General features: G+C 48.2%; 1 protein-coding gene across 2 annotated transcripts in view; it reads right to left on the bottom strand.

Annotated features, from left to right (window-relative positions):
* Nucleotides 1-18,713, bottom strand: part of LOC144175098 (MFS-type transporter SLC18B1-like) — a 61,213-nt gene that overhangs the window by 18,748 nt on the left and 23,752 nt on the right. For both annotated transcript variants that reach the window (XM_077704165.1, XM_077704166.1), the window contains exons 3-8: nucleotides 13,387-13,482; nucleotides 12,566-12,639; nucleotides 9,299-9,446; nucleotides 8,236-8,304; nucleotides 6,831-6,918; nucleotides 3,983-4,128 (exon numbers count right to left, since the gene is read on the bottom strand). In XM_077704165.1, coding sequence (XP_077560291.1) covers nucleotides 3,983-4,128; nucleotides 6,831-6,918; nucleotides 8,236-8,304; nucleotides 9,299-9,446; nucleotides 12,566-12,639; nucleotides 13,387-13,482 — 621 coding nt within the window. The remainder of the gene's footprint in view (nucleotides 1-3,982; nucleotides 4,129-6,830; nucleotides 6,919-8,235; nucleotides 8,305-9,298; nucleotides 9,447-12,565; nucleotides 12,640-13,386; nucleotides 13,483-18,713) is intronic.

Below are 18,713 nucleotides of genomic sequence, written 5' to 3'. Positions count from 1 at the left end.
CATGCCAGAAACTCATTGTGACAATTAAAGCAAACTTTCTGACGAAAGCTAACCTCAAAATAAGGCCGTCAGTGACTGCTCATGCAAATAGAGATGTGAAGAACACATCTTTGTGAATGCGCTTGTGAGTTACTGGGACCTGTCCTTTACGAGATTACATAGAATGCGCCCATAAGTTGCTTGAAAAGTTTACGTCATGGGATGCCGGAAGTGGGGGCGGGGGGTTTATGCTAATTGAAAGTCTCCAACAGCAGCCGCGAAACATACAACCGCAAATGCGGTAGTCGGAAGTGATCACGTGACTGCTGGTGATGGCGCCCTGTGTGACGCCGGTGCAGCGCAGTGAAGCGGCAGTGAGTGTGAAAGTAGGGCTGCAGACAGATGTCTTCGAAATGAGCTTAGGAGGCACTAACGCTGCATAAACAATTAGCGGTTATCGGTATAAATCTTTCGTTGAACTCGTGATGTGCTTGGCAACATTGTTCAATCCTTCTCTTCTCTTTTTTTTTCTTATCATTAATTTTTCAGTGCCATTCACGTTTAGCAAGCCAAGCATTCTTTTAGGTCAATATCTCCTGCATAAATAATGTTCCATTTCCACCTTTTCCAGATTTAAATTATCGCCACCTGCAATTTGTTGTTCAGACAGAACCCAGCACTATCATATGTGGGAGCGCCAGCTAACACTCGACCACCCTCCCCAGGTCGCCCCTTCGTACGAGCAGTGAGCCTTACCAGCCCGGACTATACGCCTCGAGCGCGGCCTGTAGGGGCGCCACTGAAATCCCCCTAGCGGCCCGTTTCGAAAGCAGGCGCGGGAGTCCGCGCCCCGCTCCCCAGTGCCGCCGCTGCTTTTGCGGCACGTTCACGACTGAGATTTACCGTTTGTGGGCGTTTTAAATTCGTGTTTGTGTGCAGCAGTCACTCTGTTCGCAAATGGGGTGTGTTTACGAGAGTGTAAATGTTTCCGACGTGATCTTAGTGTGGTATTTTCGGTCTGTATAAGCGCCAGGTGTGTGTCACAGGCCAGCGTCGCGGAACCGGCGTATGATGGAGCCGATTGTAGTTACACTGACCTGAATTTACTAGCCGTGTCTCCGTAACCACCGGTTCCTCAGATGTTCATGCTACGGCTATACATTACGATTTAAATCGGTTTTGTGCGCTTACATAATCAGCGGAGCACTCATACATGACAGCACACCAGTTACGTTTGCCAGTATTATACCTCAGATATTGATCACCACCATTTACAAGCCAGTCTGTGTTATTTTCTGGAATATTCAACAAAAGTACGATAGACAATGCATAATTATACTCGGGGATCAGCACACGACAGAGTCGTCTTGTCGTGAGGTGCGCGCCCGCAGACCGTCATTTGCTACATATATCCTCTGCGAGCAGCGCGGAGACGGGCTTACAATATAATCCGCGTCCGCGACTAAATGCTTCTTCGAAATATCGTCGTATGGCACAGGGAGCCTGCAGAATAAACCAGAAACTGAAATCAGAGGGCCTTATCACATACCACACTCTTCCAACGACACATTTCACCGCTTGTTGAACAGCCTACCTTGTATACTTCCAAAAATGCGTCCGCCGTACGATCAGCTCTTCGTTTAAGTAGAAAAACAAAAGGAAAGTGAACGCGAGATTTATGTGTGGGATTACTAAAACGTTCATTGCTTGATTCCGCTCCGCATTTGTACGCGGCGGCCTCCACCCTGCCCCCCCCCCCCCCCCCCCCCAGAAATAGCAGTGCATTTCGCCTGTAGTTGGTCTAGTCAAAGGTACCTTGCTTAAGTTTAGACGAACGTCTTTAGCATGCCAGAAGCTGCAGTTTTTTTTTTTTCATTTCCGTTAGAGCTATTATGTTTCTAAATTCCGCATTACACAGCATTTATTTTTATGTGGTTTCCTTTCCTTGGTTCTTGCTATATGGCGTGTGTGGGCACATATTTAACGACGCACAGGCTTGGAATATACTCTACATTTTGGCATGTTTTATATTCTTATAAAAGGCATAAGTTATTTTCCGGGATTGGGTAATCAGATCCCCGAAACATATTTTTCTGCGGCGTAAATATGCTAAACAAAGCCGCATTCGTTGTCCACGCTGCAAAATAAGCCAACCTCTCATTGTGCCAGTATCAGGTCTAAACGAGGCGTCAGTAGAATTCATTTGTGCCTGATGTTTTAGAGGTGACATGGGTGATATGTTGCTGCCGTCGCCGACGCCCGGAAGAGCGGCGACGAAGCGCGCAGAACCAGCAGAACCGCGTCCCCGGGTGGCTCTTGCAGGCGATCGCGTACTCTACGAAGACGCAGCTGCTTTTTAAGTGACCTAAACGTACTCTTTGCCTATAGTCGTCACCATAACAAGTTTTTTTAGGCCGCGGAAAGGCGAAAAGAAGCGAAATAGAACCCAAACACTGCACGGACCCCTATCAGTCACGCAGCGCAAATCCCGTCAACTCCGCGGAGAAGCGGCGGCAGGCGGCGCAGCGATCGCGAAGCTCGAGGCGTATAAGACCCAACCACGTCCGGTCAAGATGGCCCGAACAGCCAGCGGCTGTTTGGGCATCCCACACACAAACGGATGCCCTCCATTGGGTGCCATAACATCAGCACCTGATGCTCGATTATTTAAAAATCGTTCAATCAATCAATCTGGGACCTCTCATCATTAGGAAGACGCCAAGTTATGTTTTCTACTGTTTGTTTCTTCAGACGTTGTAATTTTGGAGATTCATCAAAATTTAACTTCCTGACCTGCACAAACTATTTGCGGGATTAAACGTTTAATTTGAATCGCCTCAGCGCTTATATCGAAAACGTTCAGGGTACCGAAGGTATGACAAGCTAAGACTTCCCAGTTTTATGCGGCAAGCGTGGATTTCCATAGGCGTTAATGTGCCTCTACGGTACATAAGGTGACCCGATATGCTCTGTCACGTTAAGGTTGCTTGAGCCACGTCCATTCTGAGCACCCCTTACACTCTTGGTTTCTACAACGCGAGTTCAGCCATTAGGATGCCCCCTTGTTCTCTTCTCACTCGTTCCTCTCTCCGCACAGTTGACGCTGCACCCGACTGCTTGCGCTTTCAGCCAGTCAGAAATGACCGTGAGCAAATCTACGGGGCACTTTGTGGTACTGGAGAATACGCTGTTGGGCAAGTTGGTGGTCAGCAACAGAACACAGAACAAACTAATGCTTACAGCGCAAACAGATCGACGAAGGACGAAAGAGAGTGGCTACACGGACAAGCGCTGTCCATGTAGCCCCTCTCTTTCGTCCTTCGTCTAATTGTTCGTGCTGTAAGCATTATTTCGCTGGAGTACCAATTCGCCCAAACTCTCACGTTAATTAGTTACATAACAAACAGCGCGTAAGATGGACGAACGCTTGGACAAAACTTACGACAGGACATTGTCCTGTCCTAGTCGTCTTCCACGTATTTGTCCACCTATCGCGCTGATATGAGTTCTGTATCGTTGTAGTACCGTAGCCTCTGGGACTCTTAACAGCGGTGCTGTTTAACCCGGCCGTAAGTTGCCCGACGCGAACAGCAAGCCTCCAATTGGAAAGAAGAAAAACGCTCCTCGTGGTGGGAATCGAACGTGGGTCCCTCGCGTTATGGAACCGGCGTCCATCAGATTGAGCTATCATCGCATTCTGGGCGAACAGAATTATTTCCTTTAGATTTTTTTTAGCGTTTATTTTGCCACAGGGCACAGATAAGGGCTATGAGATTATTCCTAGCGTTGTCTTTGAACTGCCGGGTCTCCGACCAAGGAGAGGGGCCACCAGCTCTGCTGTTTCTCCAAGAGCCTTGAACCTCTAGTGCAAGCTCAGCGCCAACTTTTTTGCCGACGGTGATAAGACCAATTTGCGTGTCATATAAGGAAGGCAAAAGGGCTATAGCTACAAAGGGAGACACACATTCCGCGACCATGTTCTCTGTCTCTCTGACGCACACACCTGTCTTAGATGCGGCTCGAGGGTGGCAGAGTTGAAGCCGATGATGAGGAATGTGGTGAAGACGCAGTAGGCATCCAAGAGGATTCCCGCGTTGCACCAGAACCGGAGCATCTTCCCGCTCCCCTGGAATATCTGGTCCTGGTTCTCTGTGACGTCACAACGTGCATGCGCAAAAGATCCTTGGTCAAAGACAGTAGATACCAGGTGGGGTAGGGCACGAGTAAAGCGCTTGCTGTTAAAACGCCACAAAGCTATGCGCAATTTTGTCAACCACAACAAGCTTAGTGTGCAAGTGTGTATACCATAGTCATGACCATTTAAAGTTAGTTTTGGCAGCTTTGATTTAGTTTTATTTAAACAACTTTTCCGTCCTCTTTATAGGGCTCAACAGTTCGGACAAACGCGTTCACGCTTTCCTTCGCGCCTGGAAGCGTTTTGAATGCTGTCGTTATCGCCAGCACGGAGCATGCGTGATTTGCTCGTCGGAGCAGATCCGCCTTCTGTATAAGCTAGAGTGTATGCTTTGCTTTTGTGGCTTTTTTAAAGAGACTATCAAATGCATTTATTGTTTCAAGTGAAAGAAAGTCGGCCAATAGCCGTTACACCGCTGTAATGACGTAATTCAAGCCCTTGACGAGCGCCAAGACCTGGAATTGGATTAGGGTCAACGGTCGAGCCCAGCTTGGACCGACGGCGGCCTTTTGTGGCCGGGCCGTTCATGGAGGGGATTGCTGTGGCGGATCTCGTTGAAGCACTGGAGCTCCAGCAGGGATCGCTAGAGCCACAAGCGCCGTCTGGATGTCTGTATTGGGGCTGAGCAGCGCGGCCTCCCAGTCTGATTCGTTGTGGATAAAATTGTCGGTCCGCATAGTGGGGCACTGCCATAAAATGTGTTGCATGTTGGCCCAGACTCCACAGGATGGACAGAACGGGCTGTATAAGCTTGGGTGTATTATTCTGTACAGTGCTGGGGAAGGGAGGGTGTTCGTCGGGATTTGACGTAGTGTGGTCGCTTGGTATCGAGTGAGTGAGGCGTGCGGGTGTGGGTAAATGCGTCTAGCGTCCTTGTAGTAGGTTAGGACATCTTGAAAACTAAGGAGGGGTTCTGAGAGCAGAGTAGTAGCCGGATGATCTGACGCCTGGTTGGTGAGCTCGCAGGCCAGATCATGAGCCACCTCGTTCCCCTCCAGGCCCGAGTGGGCGGGGGTCCAAAGGAGACGTATGGGATGTGTTGCTGGTCCTCGCACCGTGAGCTGGCCAGCTCGCGCTCCCACTACTCAGGGGATGTGGAAGGGAGGGGGTTTGGCCAGTATGGGCATTCCCAGACCAAGTGGTAGGTGGTGCTCGGGACGGAGCAAGAGGGGCAGTTGTAGGGGTAAGTGATGGGAGAGATACGTAGTTGAGAGAAAATTTTCTTGAGCAAGTTTCTTAGTTATCTGATCGGAATAGAGCAGTAATTTTTGGCTGAGGTATTTCGTGACCTACTATTCTAAGTTCTGGGTTGTGTTTGTTGACTACGTTCCGAAAACATTTAGGATTTAGAAAAAAGGTTGAAGGAAGTGTTGCAGGGTCCCTTTAACTGAACAACGGAACATTCAACGAGCAATGGTGCCAATGAATGACATTGGGCTGCGCACTTTCTGACACATTTGTATATATTTTGCAAGGTCCAGTTGGCACTGAAAATAAATGGCAATCACCATTGGCTTGTCACCAGGTCATCGCAACGGCTGGCGTAAATTATGCCAATTTGTATAGTTGGGCTGGCCCTAATGTACTGAACCGTGTAAAGTAACTTAACGGTGATGCATCATGTATTGTGAGCAGAGATGCATGCTTGTAATCAAGCATTACATTTATAAACAAGAGAAGAGGGGAAAAGGCACAATAAGTACGCGCCGAGGCACGCTGGCTTTGAAAAGCATTTCGGGCTCACTTGTACAAAAATATATGCATGGGTTACGCCGGTTAAGCCTGAACACAAATGAAAACCTTTGGGAATTGCCGTATGTATCTTTTGAACTGTCTTTACCGAACGCAAGAGGCAAATGAAGGTATAGCAGGCCATTAACCACGCGAGAAAATCCCTCCGTTTGTAATGCTCAGAGGTGCGCGCATGGCTTAGATGGCGTAGCACAAATGCCCCGGCCAATGACAGGGCACCGATCACGCACTTGCGTGAGATCTCCCTCAGCGGCGATCCAAATACACCATACCAATGCGCTCGCAGCGCGCTAACTGAAACGGCAACAGCTTCTTAATTTCCTAGAGCACAGTTCTTAGGAACCTGTTCCTGGACCGAGCGGTGTTGGCGTAACCAACCAGCCGGAGCGAGTGAAGAGCCCGCCGAGGGATGAAAGTATACGACGACAGCGAAGGCAGTGTCACGAGGTAAGCGAAAGAACGATGGTAGCGGGAGGAGGAAATCTGAGGAGGATCGCACGGTGAGCGGTACTCCATCTGTTCCAGTCGTTGGGATGGATAAAAGTGGCACAGAAAAATAAGTGGTGGTGCGGCAGCCGCGGGTGGCTGCCGAGAGAGAGAGAGAACAACTTTATTGTGTGCCCGGTATGAGGTTGTGAGAGAGTCACCTGCGAAAAAGAGTTTTAGCAGCAGTCACCAGCCCTCAAGGGGGGCGACGCTGAGAAATGCTCTCACATTTAACACCACCCCTTGCATCCGACGTGTGCGCTCTTTGCGCCACAGCAGGTTAAGTAGGAGGGTCAGAGTTATTTGAGGCGCCCTTCTTTAGGTACCGCCACATCGTTTGACCTGCTTGTCTCAGGCTGTGGAGAACGGCAGGATATATTTTCGCTAGGAACGGCTTGTGAAAGAGGCCAGTGCTCACCTGTTGGAGGCAGAAGCAGGTAGGCGAAAACGTAGCAGACGAGCAGGAGTGAGCCTACGCTGAGAAATGGCAGCATGAAGCCACCGACCTGGGTATGAGAAAAGGGGACGAGCAGGCTTTTGTTTAGTCAATTTGGTTTAATATTGTGGTTTTGAAGGCGCCGAAGCTACATCTTGGCTATGGGGCTCCGGATTAATTTTGACCGCCTGGGAATCTTAAACGTGTTCCGAAACCTAGGGAACTTTTAGCTTTTAACCTCCATCAGAAAAACGGCCACCACGTCCGGGATCGAACCCGCGTCCTTGGGCTCAGTTTTACTTAGTCCAGCATGTACACTCCATACTTCAATTACCGCCTTATGCCAGCAACGCTTTGTACGCCCAGTTTTAAAGAAACAACCTCTCGCTCAAATACGTTGCCGATGACGCCGTGGTAGTGCTTTTCTAAATTCGGCTAGTTAGTCCGTTTGTTGCAGTTGTAGAACCCTTAACACCAACCTGTCGAAAGGCCTGCCTTAACCTTTGGGGATAGCTCAGTGGCTAAGGCGTCATGCTACTGAGACCGGAGGTGTGAGTTCGATTCCGGCCTCGACGGTCATTTTATTTATGGAGGCGAAAAACAAAAACGCTCGTGTGTCGATATTTAAGTGCACATTGAAGATCCCCAGGTGGTTTACATTAATGCGCAGCCTTACAGCCCACGCAAATATAGCTATGGCGCTCAAAATTTGAGAGATTTACGCCCTCCGGTTAGCAGCGCATTGCAGCGCGGTGTCACAAGCATGGTTTTGGCACACTGAGCCAAACTTAGATGCCAAATAATGAAGAAAAGGATGAGTTTAAAGGAAGAAATTTAAGATCACTGGCCACCCCATTGCGCAGATAAAAACTACAGTGCGTAAGTATACTCTAACGAAATAATAATCCCAGTGCGCGGGTGCATGCTTCGCGAGTTATTCAATGAACATGACGAATTCCCAACAATTATTACACTTACAGCTCGGTGTTGATAACACCGAAAGCAGCTGCGATAAATGCGATGAAGGCACATATGTACCTGCCACTTCAAGGTCGATGTGCTCAACACGACACTGCTTCACTGCCATAATTTATCCCGTAATGGAATAAGCAAAAATTTCAGCATGTCATTCAATAACACAGTAAAGCAAGCAATCGATAGATCGATCGATCGACCGATGTACAGACAGACAGACAGACAGACAGACAGACAGACAGACAGACAGACGGACAGACGGAGGGACAGACGGAGGGACAGACGGAGGGACAGACGGAGGGACAGACAGACAGACAGACAGACAGACAGACAGACAGACAGACAGACAGACAGACAGACAGGCAGACAAACAAACAGACAGACAGACAGACATAGATTCTTTGTAACTGACTTCATATAGGATACCGCCGACTGTGGGCCCAGCAACAAGACCAACTCCAAAAGCCGTTTGTTGCATCGACTGCGAAAGAAGGGCAATATTGGTGTCAGTCACACACACAGGTGCAGACGTAATGAAGCAGTATCTGCTTGCTCTTCTGCGGAACTTCTTGGTCACAGCGAAAAAGCTTGCCAAAATATCGGGAACTTTTCGAAATTGAGAAATTTTTTGAAAATTTCGGCCGCCACTGTCACATACATCTCTCTCCTTTCTTTTTACACCCACCACTCACACTCTTTGCCCTCCGCCTCGTCCCTACACTACAAGTACGATGACGTTATTCGCGTTAAGCTTTAGAATGCGAAGTTCGCTCTACATGGCCCACGTGTTTTTGCTGGAGTTTCAAATAATGTTTTCCAAGCTAAAGATGGCTGTTTTGATAGTCTGGTTGGTTCAGTTAGGTACTCATTCTTGCCAGGATTAGAGGGGTGCTATTTGTTTTTGCGTTGATCAGGAAATATCTGGATCTACGGATTGATATTGAATATTAAGGTGCACCGTTGTGTTGAGAATTACGTCGTGGTTTATGCACTGTATACCATTAGATGTAAACAGCGGTGTAAGAGGACGGAGCTAGAAAACCCCGAAGGTTGTTTTCTATTTCGCGCCAACTTAAAAACCATGCAATCTGATTTAAATAAAAAGACGGTACTTGTCCTAGTGTGGTCGCAAGAGGGGTGTGTGCTAGTTTTATAACAATGTAACGAAATGCGGTGGATTGGTGCTGTCGGAAATACCTGGCAAAAAGTGAATGTTGGGCCATGAGTGCTTGCGCTCACTGAATGCGTCCTGCATCGGCGGCAATCAGGCGACAGGCAGTTGATTCGGGTAACAGACAAACAAATTCTCGCGTTAAAGTAGCCCCCCAAAAAACTATCGTCGTTAAGAGATGATACTGAGACGAAGACGTCTGCAGCTATGCCCGTCGGAATGCCGCAGATGTGAAGCCTCGTGAGGGTTGGAATTAACAATCGTGCGTTCTGCATGCAGCGCTTGCTTATCAATTGGTGCTTACATATGAGCTGGCCAGAGATTTGGGGAACTCCGCGGCCACGATGGAAAACACTGCTGTCTGAAAGGCGGCCGTGCCGAGCCCCTCGAAGACCCTGACGGCGATGGCGAGGCCCAGGAAGACTGAACCGGGTGGGGACATCTTCAGGGACCTGGGGATGCGGACGGGGGCCCGGAATAGGGAGGAAAGCATTGCCTTCACAGGATGGAGGCAGCAACGGTACAACTTGGCACGGACAATATGATTGGTTAGCATGGATATGTTGCTTAGCCTTGAGCAGCATTCCTTTGTTTTTTTTTGTTTGTTTTTTTTGCCTGTGGCTCGCAGAAAGCACTGCGAAGTCTCGGTATATGTAGTTATAAAATGAGGGAAAACTGGGATATGCAGTGGAAACTCAGACACTTTTTCAGGACACTTGAAAAAATAGAGACGGAGGTTCCTGAAAACGCATTTTCCAAAATTATCTTGAGGAAGACAAGTTTCTGTGGGCCGCACATCGTGACGTGACTTTCGGGAAAACGTGATACCTGAGCACGTATCAAATGAGTCATTGCACTCGGTTTTGAGGGGCAATGGAGGATACAAGTGTATAAGGGTTGAAAGTCGGGCTAGTTAGATATGGTGCATCATAAAATATAACAGCGTACAACTAAACAGGACGGGGACGCAAGAAGACACAAACAGAGCTATTGTGTCTTGTTGTGTTTCCGCCCTGTTTAATTGTTCGCAGTTGTTTTTTTTATCTGCGGTGTACGCTTTTATATCTGGTTTATTCTGATGGCACTGTTCATTTACTTTTGTACACTTTCCTTGGGGCACATTATTGCCTGATTACAGCTGCTCTACAAGGGCACTACCTTGAACTGTATTTTGCCTTGCCCGACAGAACAATGGGCCATATTGTGTATCGATTAATCATGCTAGACAATTTTTACTATGGCTTAATATGTTTGCCGACATCGATCTTCACTGCTTGTCTACACCTTGAGTACAGCCGCTAGCCATGCACCTGTAGGTTATCTTGGTACCCTCATGGAACAAAGTTAGCCTTCAGATGGCCTTCGGGCCAAATTAAGCGCGCACCACGACTTTTCTCTTTTGTCTTGAGGATTAAAGCATTTCGTATACTCTATATATGAAAATCTAGAAAAGCATCCACACACTCACACACTGCGGATCCGGACGTTTCGGTGCGGATATTCTGGTTAGCGGTCATTTCACTGCATGGATACTTGCGTGCACGGACACCTCAGTGCAAAGCACTTTGACGCCACCACTTTTTATGGTTGTCGAAGAACGTTCCGTGCATGTTTTTTTTCACCTACGTTTACGCATTCATATAACTTTGAATATTTTAGTGCTGGTAGCGCAGTATGGCAGCTTCGCTGTCTTTGATGATACCACAATAATTGTCAACCCAATTGAACAGCACGTCTGGGCCATAAGTGAAACTTCTCATACTAGAAGAAAGAAGGGCAAGTGTGTGAGTGATGCATCTGTGCGGTGAATGGGTGAGGAATTTGGTCTCTTGTCCGGTAGCAAAGCGTAATAACTTGAGCTCATTCTGTAAGTATTGAAATTCACTAACGGTCTCTGTCGGAAATCGCTACTGAGCAGTCGAGTGAAAATGTGGGCCCATCTGACATTGGTGTCGTTCTCCACCATAGTCCTCTGAAATCTCAACGCTTTTAACAGCGGCGCCGTTGTAGGTCGAGCCTTTTCGTCCGTCTGCTGGAGGTCGTGCGTCACGCAAATATTGGAGCAGGTTTGCAGATCCACAGATAGAGGGCGCAGCGGTTTTGCAGGGCCGGGTTCCCCTCCATAATTCCACCGCTGACGTTTAGCTGCCCATACCTTTGCGCGAGCCATAGAATTTGCGTGGTGACGACGCTGCCATTCTAGGGCGCGCACCCGTTGACCTTCGAGCTGACAGACGGGAACCATGGCTCCGCTGCTTCAGCAGATTTCACACTAGGTGGAACAGCGTTTAATCCCCCCCCCCCCCCCAACGCAGAGTAGCTGGCCAGGGAACTTTGTCAGGATGATCTCACTGTCTTTCCTTTCCTTAAATTTAGCTTCCCTCTTGTTCCCTCATTGTACTCAACTAATACGTACGCATCCACATCAATTCCACACACCCCACTGCCCCAAGTGCGGTCAGCTGGATACTATATATCCCTCTCTTTGCGAGTATCTTGCTGACCCATACTCCCCACTCTCATCCCACTGGGAGCAGGCCCTGGGCAGCTCCGAGGAGTCCAGCCAAGTGATGGTGATCTCCCGAGCTCTGGTGGTCGCGTCTGACCTCTGGTCCTCCGCCACCCCCCCTCGCTAACCCGGCTTTTTAAATAAAGTTTTGTTCCCCCCCCCACTCTCTCTCTCTCTCTCTCTCTCTCTCTCTCTCTCTCTCTCTCTCTCTCTCTCTCTCTCTCTCTCTCTCTCTCTATCTCTCTCTCTCTCTCTCTCTCTCTCTCTCTCTCTCTCTCTCTCTATCTCTCTCGTGTCGTGTACGGAGTCTCACATGTGAAACAGATTGTGAATTTGTTTTTCACTTGTAGTTGACAGTCTACTTTCGCTGTGATATGTGATCACGTGTTAGTTGTTCTTGCGTGTCCTTCCAATAAAATTTTAGTAGCGAATTCAGCACAGTGCCGTCGGTCCTCACTCTTTTGTCCTTGCTTACCTTGCGATATTTCTACATCATAAAGGCGAACAAACTATATATAGCCCAACTTGGCGCTTGTCATCCTTTTACAAAGGCAGAGAAGGCATTAAGCGTTTCAGCAAAAAATATCCCGCTGCAAGGGCGCGAACACAGATAACTACCAGGTCAGCACTCACCATGTTCAGCTGAGATGAAGTTGGGATCGGTCGTTAAAACTTGAAAACTTTCGTCGAACGTTCTAGATTCAGCACTAAGGTTCTGGAAAAATCTTGGAGCCCTCAAGCGATAGCTAATCCGGTTTTGAGCAGCGGAACGTGGAAGAGCATGTTAAAGGTGCCCACGTTACTGATCATAGAGCATCGATAGAATAAACGCAATAAATGCATGAGTACTTTACCGTTATAGATAGTAGAGTGTGAAAAAAAAAGGTTGACTGGTAATTATTGGGGATTTTAAAATACGCAAACATTTTTCTGCTGTAACCCTAAAGAGGCGACGGTGTCAAACGCCCATGCACCGGAATTAACTTGCGCCGAAAACCCCACTTATGCAACAAATTGCGAGGTTATTGCACACTTTTTGAGAGTAATGATAAAGTTGCTTACCCAAAAAGTATGGACGCCATCCCAACGTAAAACAGGCCAGAGAGCAGCAGAAACCTCGGCTTCACAATGGCCACCTGAAGGATACACATTTCCACTAAATTAAATTTTAACTGTGGCTCACGTGTGTCTAGATTACGATGTGGTAAAAAGAGCCAGATATAACGCCCTTTCGCCTCAACTGCCCATTCATAACCTTCCCTCTTCCTCCCCCTCTACTCCACTTCCTAATCCCCTCTCTACAATTTCCCCTGTCTTTTTCCCCTACCTCTCTTCCTTCTCCTCCACCCCTCTCACTCGTAGTTTGTAGGTCACTGGCTACATACCAATTGCTAAGGGGCCAATGACCCACAGCCAGCCCACGCTGGCTGTGAGTCACTGGGCTGGCCTGGGCTGCGTTTAGCCCAGCCCAGCCCAGCCCAGCCAGCCAGCCAGCCAGCCAGCCAGCCAGCCTGAGCTGAATTTTTCCCATAAAGATACAGAAAAAACACATCGAAATGTTGCAAGCGTAATTTTTGTTCTGCCACGCGATGTTCTCTTTTGCTGCGGAAGGAACCACCGTGTGGGGCATTTTTATAGACATGACGTCAGCAGAATAGCTATTTTGAAATGTCTCTGCATCTGAGGGGGATAAACTCAGAAGCCTGGAGGTAACGCGAAGAGCTATTTGAAGTTCCAGAAAATTTAAACATTACTAAGTCTTATTTAGGATGTTATTATTCAAGCATTCCTAACATAGCTAGATATTAGCTGAAATATTAAAGAGGTTCCTAAATAAGCAGGAGGTCAATTGCGACTCGGTTTCGCACTAGTCCACAACTCACCAATTTGGCGAAGATTGGAGCGACGAGAAAGATTGTGAGCTCGAACACGCTGAAGACAAAGCCGCTTTCTGTGGCCGATACACCTTTGATTTGTGCCTGCACAGATCGCGCCGCGGCGTGGAACGCACGGCGGGACAATTAAAACGTGTTTTGAACTCCCCCATCCTCCAGAAGAGAGATCCTGCTCGAGCATCGGCTTAGCAGGAGATCACCATCACCCCTCCCCCCTCTCTCACACAAGAAGGGAAATGGTGTTACTAAGACAAATTGACCGAACCCACTTCGGGGAACCGCAACTTCACACAGGTATTCTGTGAAGTCATGTATTCTCTGCCGTCATGAGAAGGTTTTCTTGAGTATTGTTTTAAATTATGTACACCGTTAAAATTATGCTGCGTACCCGCCTTGAGTGCAAAAAAAAAAAACCTTTTGTCTTGGTATTGTTCGGGTAAAACTTCATTTTGCGAACTTTTTCTACTCTTGTCACGGTCTCTACCTTTTGCATAGTATATATGTTATCATTATACTGCTTTTTTGTGCTTTGCCATTGTTTTATATAACCAGCAATTCTGTTGATACAGTTTGCCTATGTTGCCGTTTGGTTTGTTTTATGTTTATAACTTGATTCACTGGTTGTTGAATGTGCTTCGCTAGTGCTGCTGCCGTTGTGCTACATCAGGGACGGGGCCTCCTCAGGAGGCCCGATCGGGCTCGATCAATCGGGCTCAATCAAATGGGCTCAAACGCCTTTTGCCCCGTTTACCTCGGCAGAAGATTGAACATTATACTATTTTGGGTGGTGTACTTGTACTCTGCTCAAACAAACAAACAAACAAACAAACAAACAAACAAACAAACAAACAAACAAACAAACAAACAAACAAACAAACAAACAAACAAACAAACAAACAAACAAACAAACAAACAAACAAACAAACAAACAAACAAACAAACAAACAAACAAACAAACAAACAAACAAACAAACAAACAAACAAACAAATAAATAAATAAATAAATAAATAAATAAATAAATAAATAAATAAATAAATAAATAAATAAATAAATAAACAAGCAAGCAAGCAAGCAAGCAAACAAACAAACAAACAAACAAAACAAACAAGTAAACAAACAAGCAAACAAACAAACAAACCCTGACATTTGCAAAGTGCCGCAATGTCCGCCCCTGCGATCACTCGGGAGGTTTACTCAGTATGAAGAGCATAACCTCGAACAGTGGATCCACGGCCCACTGGGAGGCCACCCTGTTCAAACTGCCTCCAACCTGCCAGAAATGTCTCGGGGACCGGGTACAGGGCCCGATCATCGTGACTCATCATTAAGAATCACAGCCCCAATAAAAATTTTCCCTCCCTCCCTCATTACTTAACGTAACGACGAAGGAAACGTACACGGCGTGAGATTAACGTAATAAGCCTGATCTTCTTTTAGTCATGGTATTTTTTTTTACAAGGTCAAGATAATCCCCTTACAGGTCCCATGAGATGCTACACATTAATAGACATGTTTTTCTTGTTGATATCAGTGCTGCAGGACTTTTACAACAATGTTTTCAGACCGCCGGTTACGCCGTTATGGCGTTACGCAAAGCAACCAAATAGCCTCCTATCAACTTTAATATTTGAGCCTGGATGGAAAGGAGTGGTGGTGGTAAAAGAGCATAAGAAGAAGGGAAGCCGCAGAGATTGAGATCTCCTCGGTACGGGCCTTATAGAGCCACAGCAATGCCTGTTTCTGGAAAAGAATATTGATGAAAACTGCTTCGTGCAGCCGAAAAGTGCGCCCAACGCGTGGCGCACACTTTTATGCTGCCAGAAGCGTGTGTTTAACTCTGATGGGCGGTAAAATGGTCTGCCTTTAATTGAATGCATAAACGTCAATCGACTGCTTGGCATTATAACAATTCTCTCAGTCACCTAGCTGATTCTGAGCTTAAAGGCCCTCCCTCAGAAACTTACCCTGGTATTCTGAACACTTCCTCCACTCAAGCCAGCAGTGGAGGAGATCCTTGAAATCGATTTCCCCATGCATACGCACTGCGGAATCCTCCCCTCAGCCGAGTGGAGGGAGCAAATGGAGTGGAGGAGGGACTCAGAATACGGCCCTTATTAGTCTTCTCTTCCACTCTGTCTAGACACTGAAAGAATGCCTTGTAATGCCTGCACGCTTTGGTCCAGGATAGTAAAGATTCTACATAGGGCCTTTGCCACTATCAAAAAACAATACCAGCGGATTCGTGAATTGCTGCGCAAAATTTTAAGGCACAACATTGCTCTTAATTTTACCGGTTTATTTTCATTACGCACCACACCAACAAAACGTGACTTCGGTTCGCGCACAGCATCATGAATCGAACCAAAAACTTCGCCATATATCGAAAAACTGCGATGCGCTATCAAGACGCCGGAGAGATAGATAGAATAAACTTTATTTTCTGGACCTTCACTGAGAACTCCACAGTGGACGGAGGTGGTTCCGTCTTCATGGGAATCCATATGCTGCTCTCGCCGCCTGGCCCCTGGTGATAGCTGATCCTCCAGGGCGGGGATGGTGAGCAAGATCCTCCATCTCTCGTTAAAGGGTAGGGTGGGGTTGGTGGGGCGAGGCTCAGGTAAGGAGGGCGGGTGCTTTGGGCTAAGCCTACACTCTCCTATCATGTGCTGGAGAGTGCCGTTTTTTACAGTTTACAGAATGGGCAAACTTCAAATCGGTTTGGGAACATGCGGTAGGTGAGGGGGGGTGGGGGAGGGGGGTGCGGAAAGTGTTGTCTGGATTTGCCTGTATATAGTTTGCTGTTCCTCCATGAGTTCTGCGTGTGGTGCTTTGAGGTTCCGCCTGTCATGCCTGTAATAACTAGTTATGTCCCTGTAGGTAAGAAATGGTTGGTGTTTCGCCTCTACCGCGGACGTGGCCCGGTAAGTCAGTGCTCGGGCCTCCTGGTGGGCAAACTAGTTACCCTCCACCCCTGAATTGTCCGGTACCCACACAAGTTCTGCAGTTTTTTTCGAACGTTTTTTTTTTCTCTTTGAGCACTCGGAGGGCCATCCGGGACACCCAGCAAGACTGGAAGCTTCTGTAGGTTTGCTGCGAATCCATGACCCCTTTGGCTTCGCCCTGCAGAATATAAGGGCCAACGCAATCGCTAATTCCTCTGCCTCTTCTGTTCAACGTTCTTAACGTCAACGGGTGCACATGACAGCAGCTCTTGTGTGGTTGTCACCGTTTCTGTTGACCGGTTCGTACCTTCATTCATGGAGGCGTCCGTGTAGATTACTCCTTCCTCTTTTGCTAGCAGCCTGCTGAGGGCACCAGCTCTTTCCTCCCGCCTGCAACCGTGGTGCGATTAATTCATGTTCTTTGTGGTCGGCTTGGCTTTGATGGCTTCCAGCCATTCATTTGGCAGCTGGTCTCTGAACTCAGATGTCGTCGCCCTCCAGCCGATTTTCTGCAAGATGCGTCTACCCGCTTTTGTCTGGCTCAGCCTTAGCTTCTGATTGGCGAGATGTGCCTCAATGAGCTCGTCCACCGAGTGATGCAAACTCATTTCCAAGAGTTTGCATGTAGACGCGCTTATATATGAACGGCAATTGCTCGCTTGATGGCTTTGCGGGAGGCCATGGGCGATGAAATACTAAAATGCGTCGACTTGTGATCCGGAAGCATGGGGTACATGCTGTCATGGTCACTGCGTACCCGCGGACAAACTTAAGCATTGCCGGTGCTGTAGAAACGAAATAGTTGCAAGATATTTTCCACGAGGCAGATTGTGTGGCGATGCGCTGATGTTAAAAATCGGGAAACAATTATGCTGGCTGATAACGGGTACAACGGAGTAAGGGAGGACGCGTCGAATGCAAGCAGGATGTCCGTTATAGAAGCGAGAACGTATTCTTTCCGGAACCGGGAAGCGGGTTGACAATGACACACAGGTTGCAGATTGGGGCAACACTCAAACGCAACTAGTGCGGGGAGCGAAGGCGAAAGGAAGCGCCGTTACTCTATTCACACACCACGAGCGGAAGTTCGAGGCGGATGAAACCCGTGGCACTCAATTAGGGCCGAATGTTCAGATAAAAAGTCACGGGCCGAAATCGGGTCACGGGGGCACCAGGGCAGCACACTGAACCGAACGGAAATGCGGGGATGGCCGATAGCAGCGCCCGCAGGCCAAGGCCAAGGGCAGCAAGGGTGTTTCCATCATCGAGATACGTTCCAGCCGAGGGGCAGCTGAATGACGACGTTCTTGACGTCCTTACGAAATTTTCACTCACAACAGATGCGTACGCACTCTTGCCTACTACCGTCTTAACAAGGAAATCATAGCCTTCTAGACTGAGCACGTGTGACCGGTAGGCCGTTGATTTGCGTGCGGTCAGACTCATCCATGCTGCCTTACCTGAAAGTGCTGCGCTGGCTAGTTTTCTATGGTGGGGAGTGAACTTGGAATGACGGGGATTCGCGACGTTGTGGCGAAGGGGAGCGGGTGATTGGTGGCGTATCAGTGAGTAATTACGTGAAAGGTTGGAGTTTCGTACAGCGGAAAATCGAAGAGAAATAACCACTAAGGAGAGGTAATTTGACTGAGTGAAAGAAGATCAGGACCAGCATTGTCGGCAGCAGCGCGCGATGTGACCGATGCAGATTGGCCGGGAGATCGTCTGTAAGTGTTGTTCCCGTACTAGGGAGGCGAAAACAGGCGCGTAGCAGCTGATACAAACAGTACCTGGGCGTTATGGGTCTGATTTAAGGCGCTAACAGGAGGGTTGTAAGCTGGACTAGTTTAGTTGGAAAGACATTCTTGGATGAAACCAGCGCGAAAAAACAAAGACGAAAGAAGTGCAACAGAGCAAGGACCAGCGGCTGTCCTTGTGTTGCACTTCCTTCGTCCTTGTTTAAGTTCGCGCTGGTTTCACCCAAGGAGCAAGCAGACCGCAAACCCCGGTTTTCCATCGCCTGACGGAAGGCAGGAGGCGACGGATGTTTTTCCAGCGGCCGGCTACATTGCTCCCCCTCTCGACGGATCAGTGTGGTCAAGGCCTCCGATGGGGATGGTGAGTGGACGCCGTAGCTGGTCTTCCCATAGGTCGCTGCTGTAATCGAAAGGCGGTCAAAGTGCTATGAATCCGACTACTTTTGGCCTCTTCGGAACGGCTACATTCAGCACTGACGACGTTCCCACTTGTGCAACTCTTAAAGACGACCAAGGTGGAGGCGTCATCCGCTGCTGTAGCGTGAGCTACACTGGCCGAGGTTGAGCAGTTTCGCGTGGCTCCTGGAGAGCCGTGCTGCGCATGCGCGAGGAGCCGTG

This window comes from Haemaphysalis longicornis, unplaced genomic scaffold, assembly GCF_048455015.1.
Source record: "Haemaphysalis longicornis isolate Haplotype H1 unplaced genomic scaffold, Haemaphysalis longicornis Haplotype H1 scaffold_3, whole genome shotgun sequence".
Classification (NCBI taxonomy): Eukaryota; Metazoa; Arthropoda; class Arachnida; order Ixodida; family Ixodidae; genus Haemaphysalis; species Haemaphysalis longicornis.
This window is presented reverse-complemented; position numbering and strand designations above follow the sequence as displayed.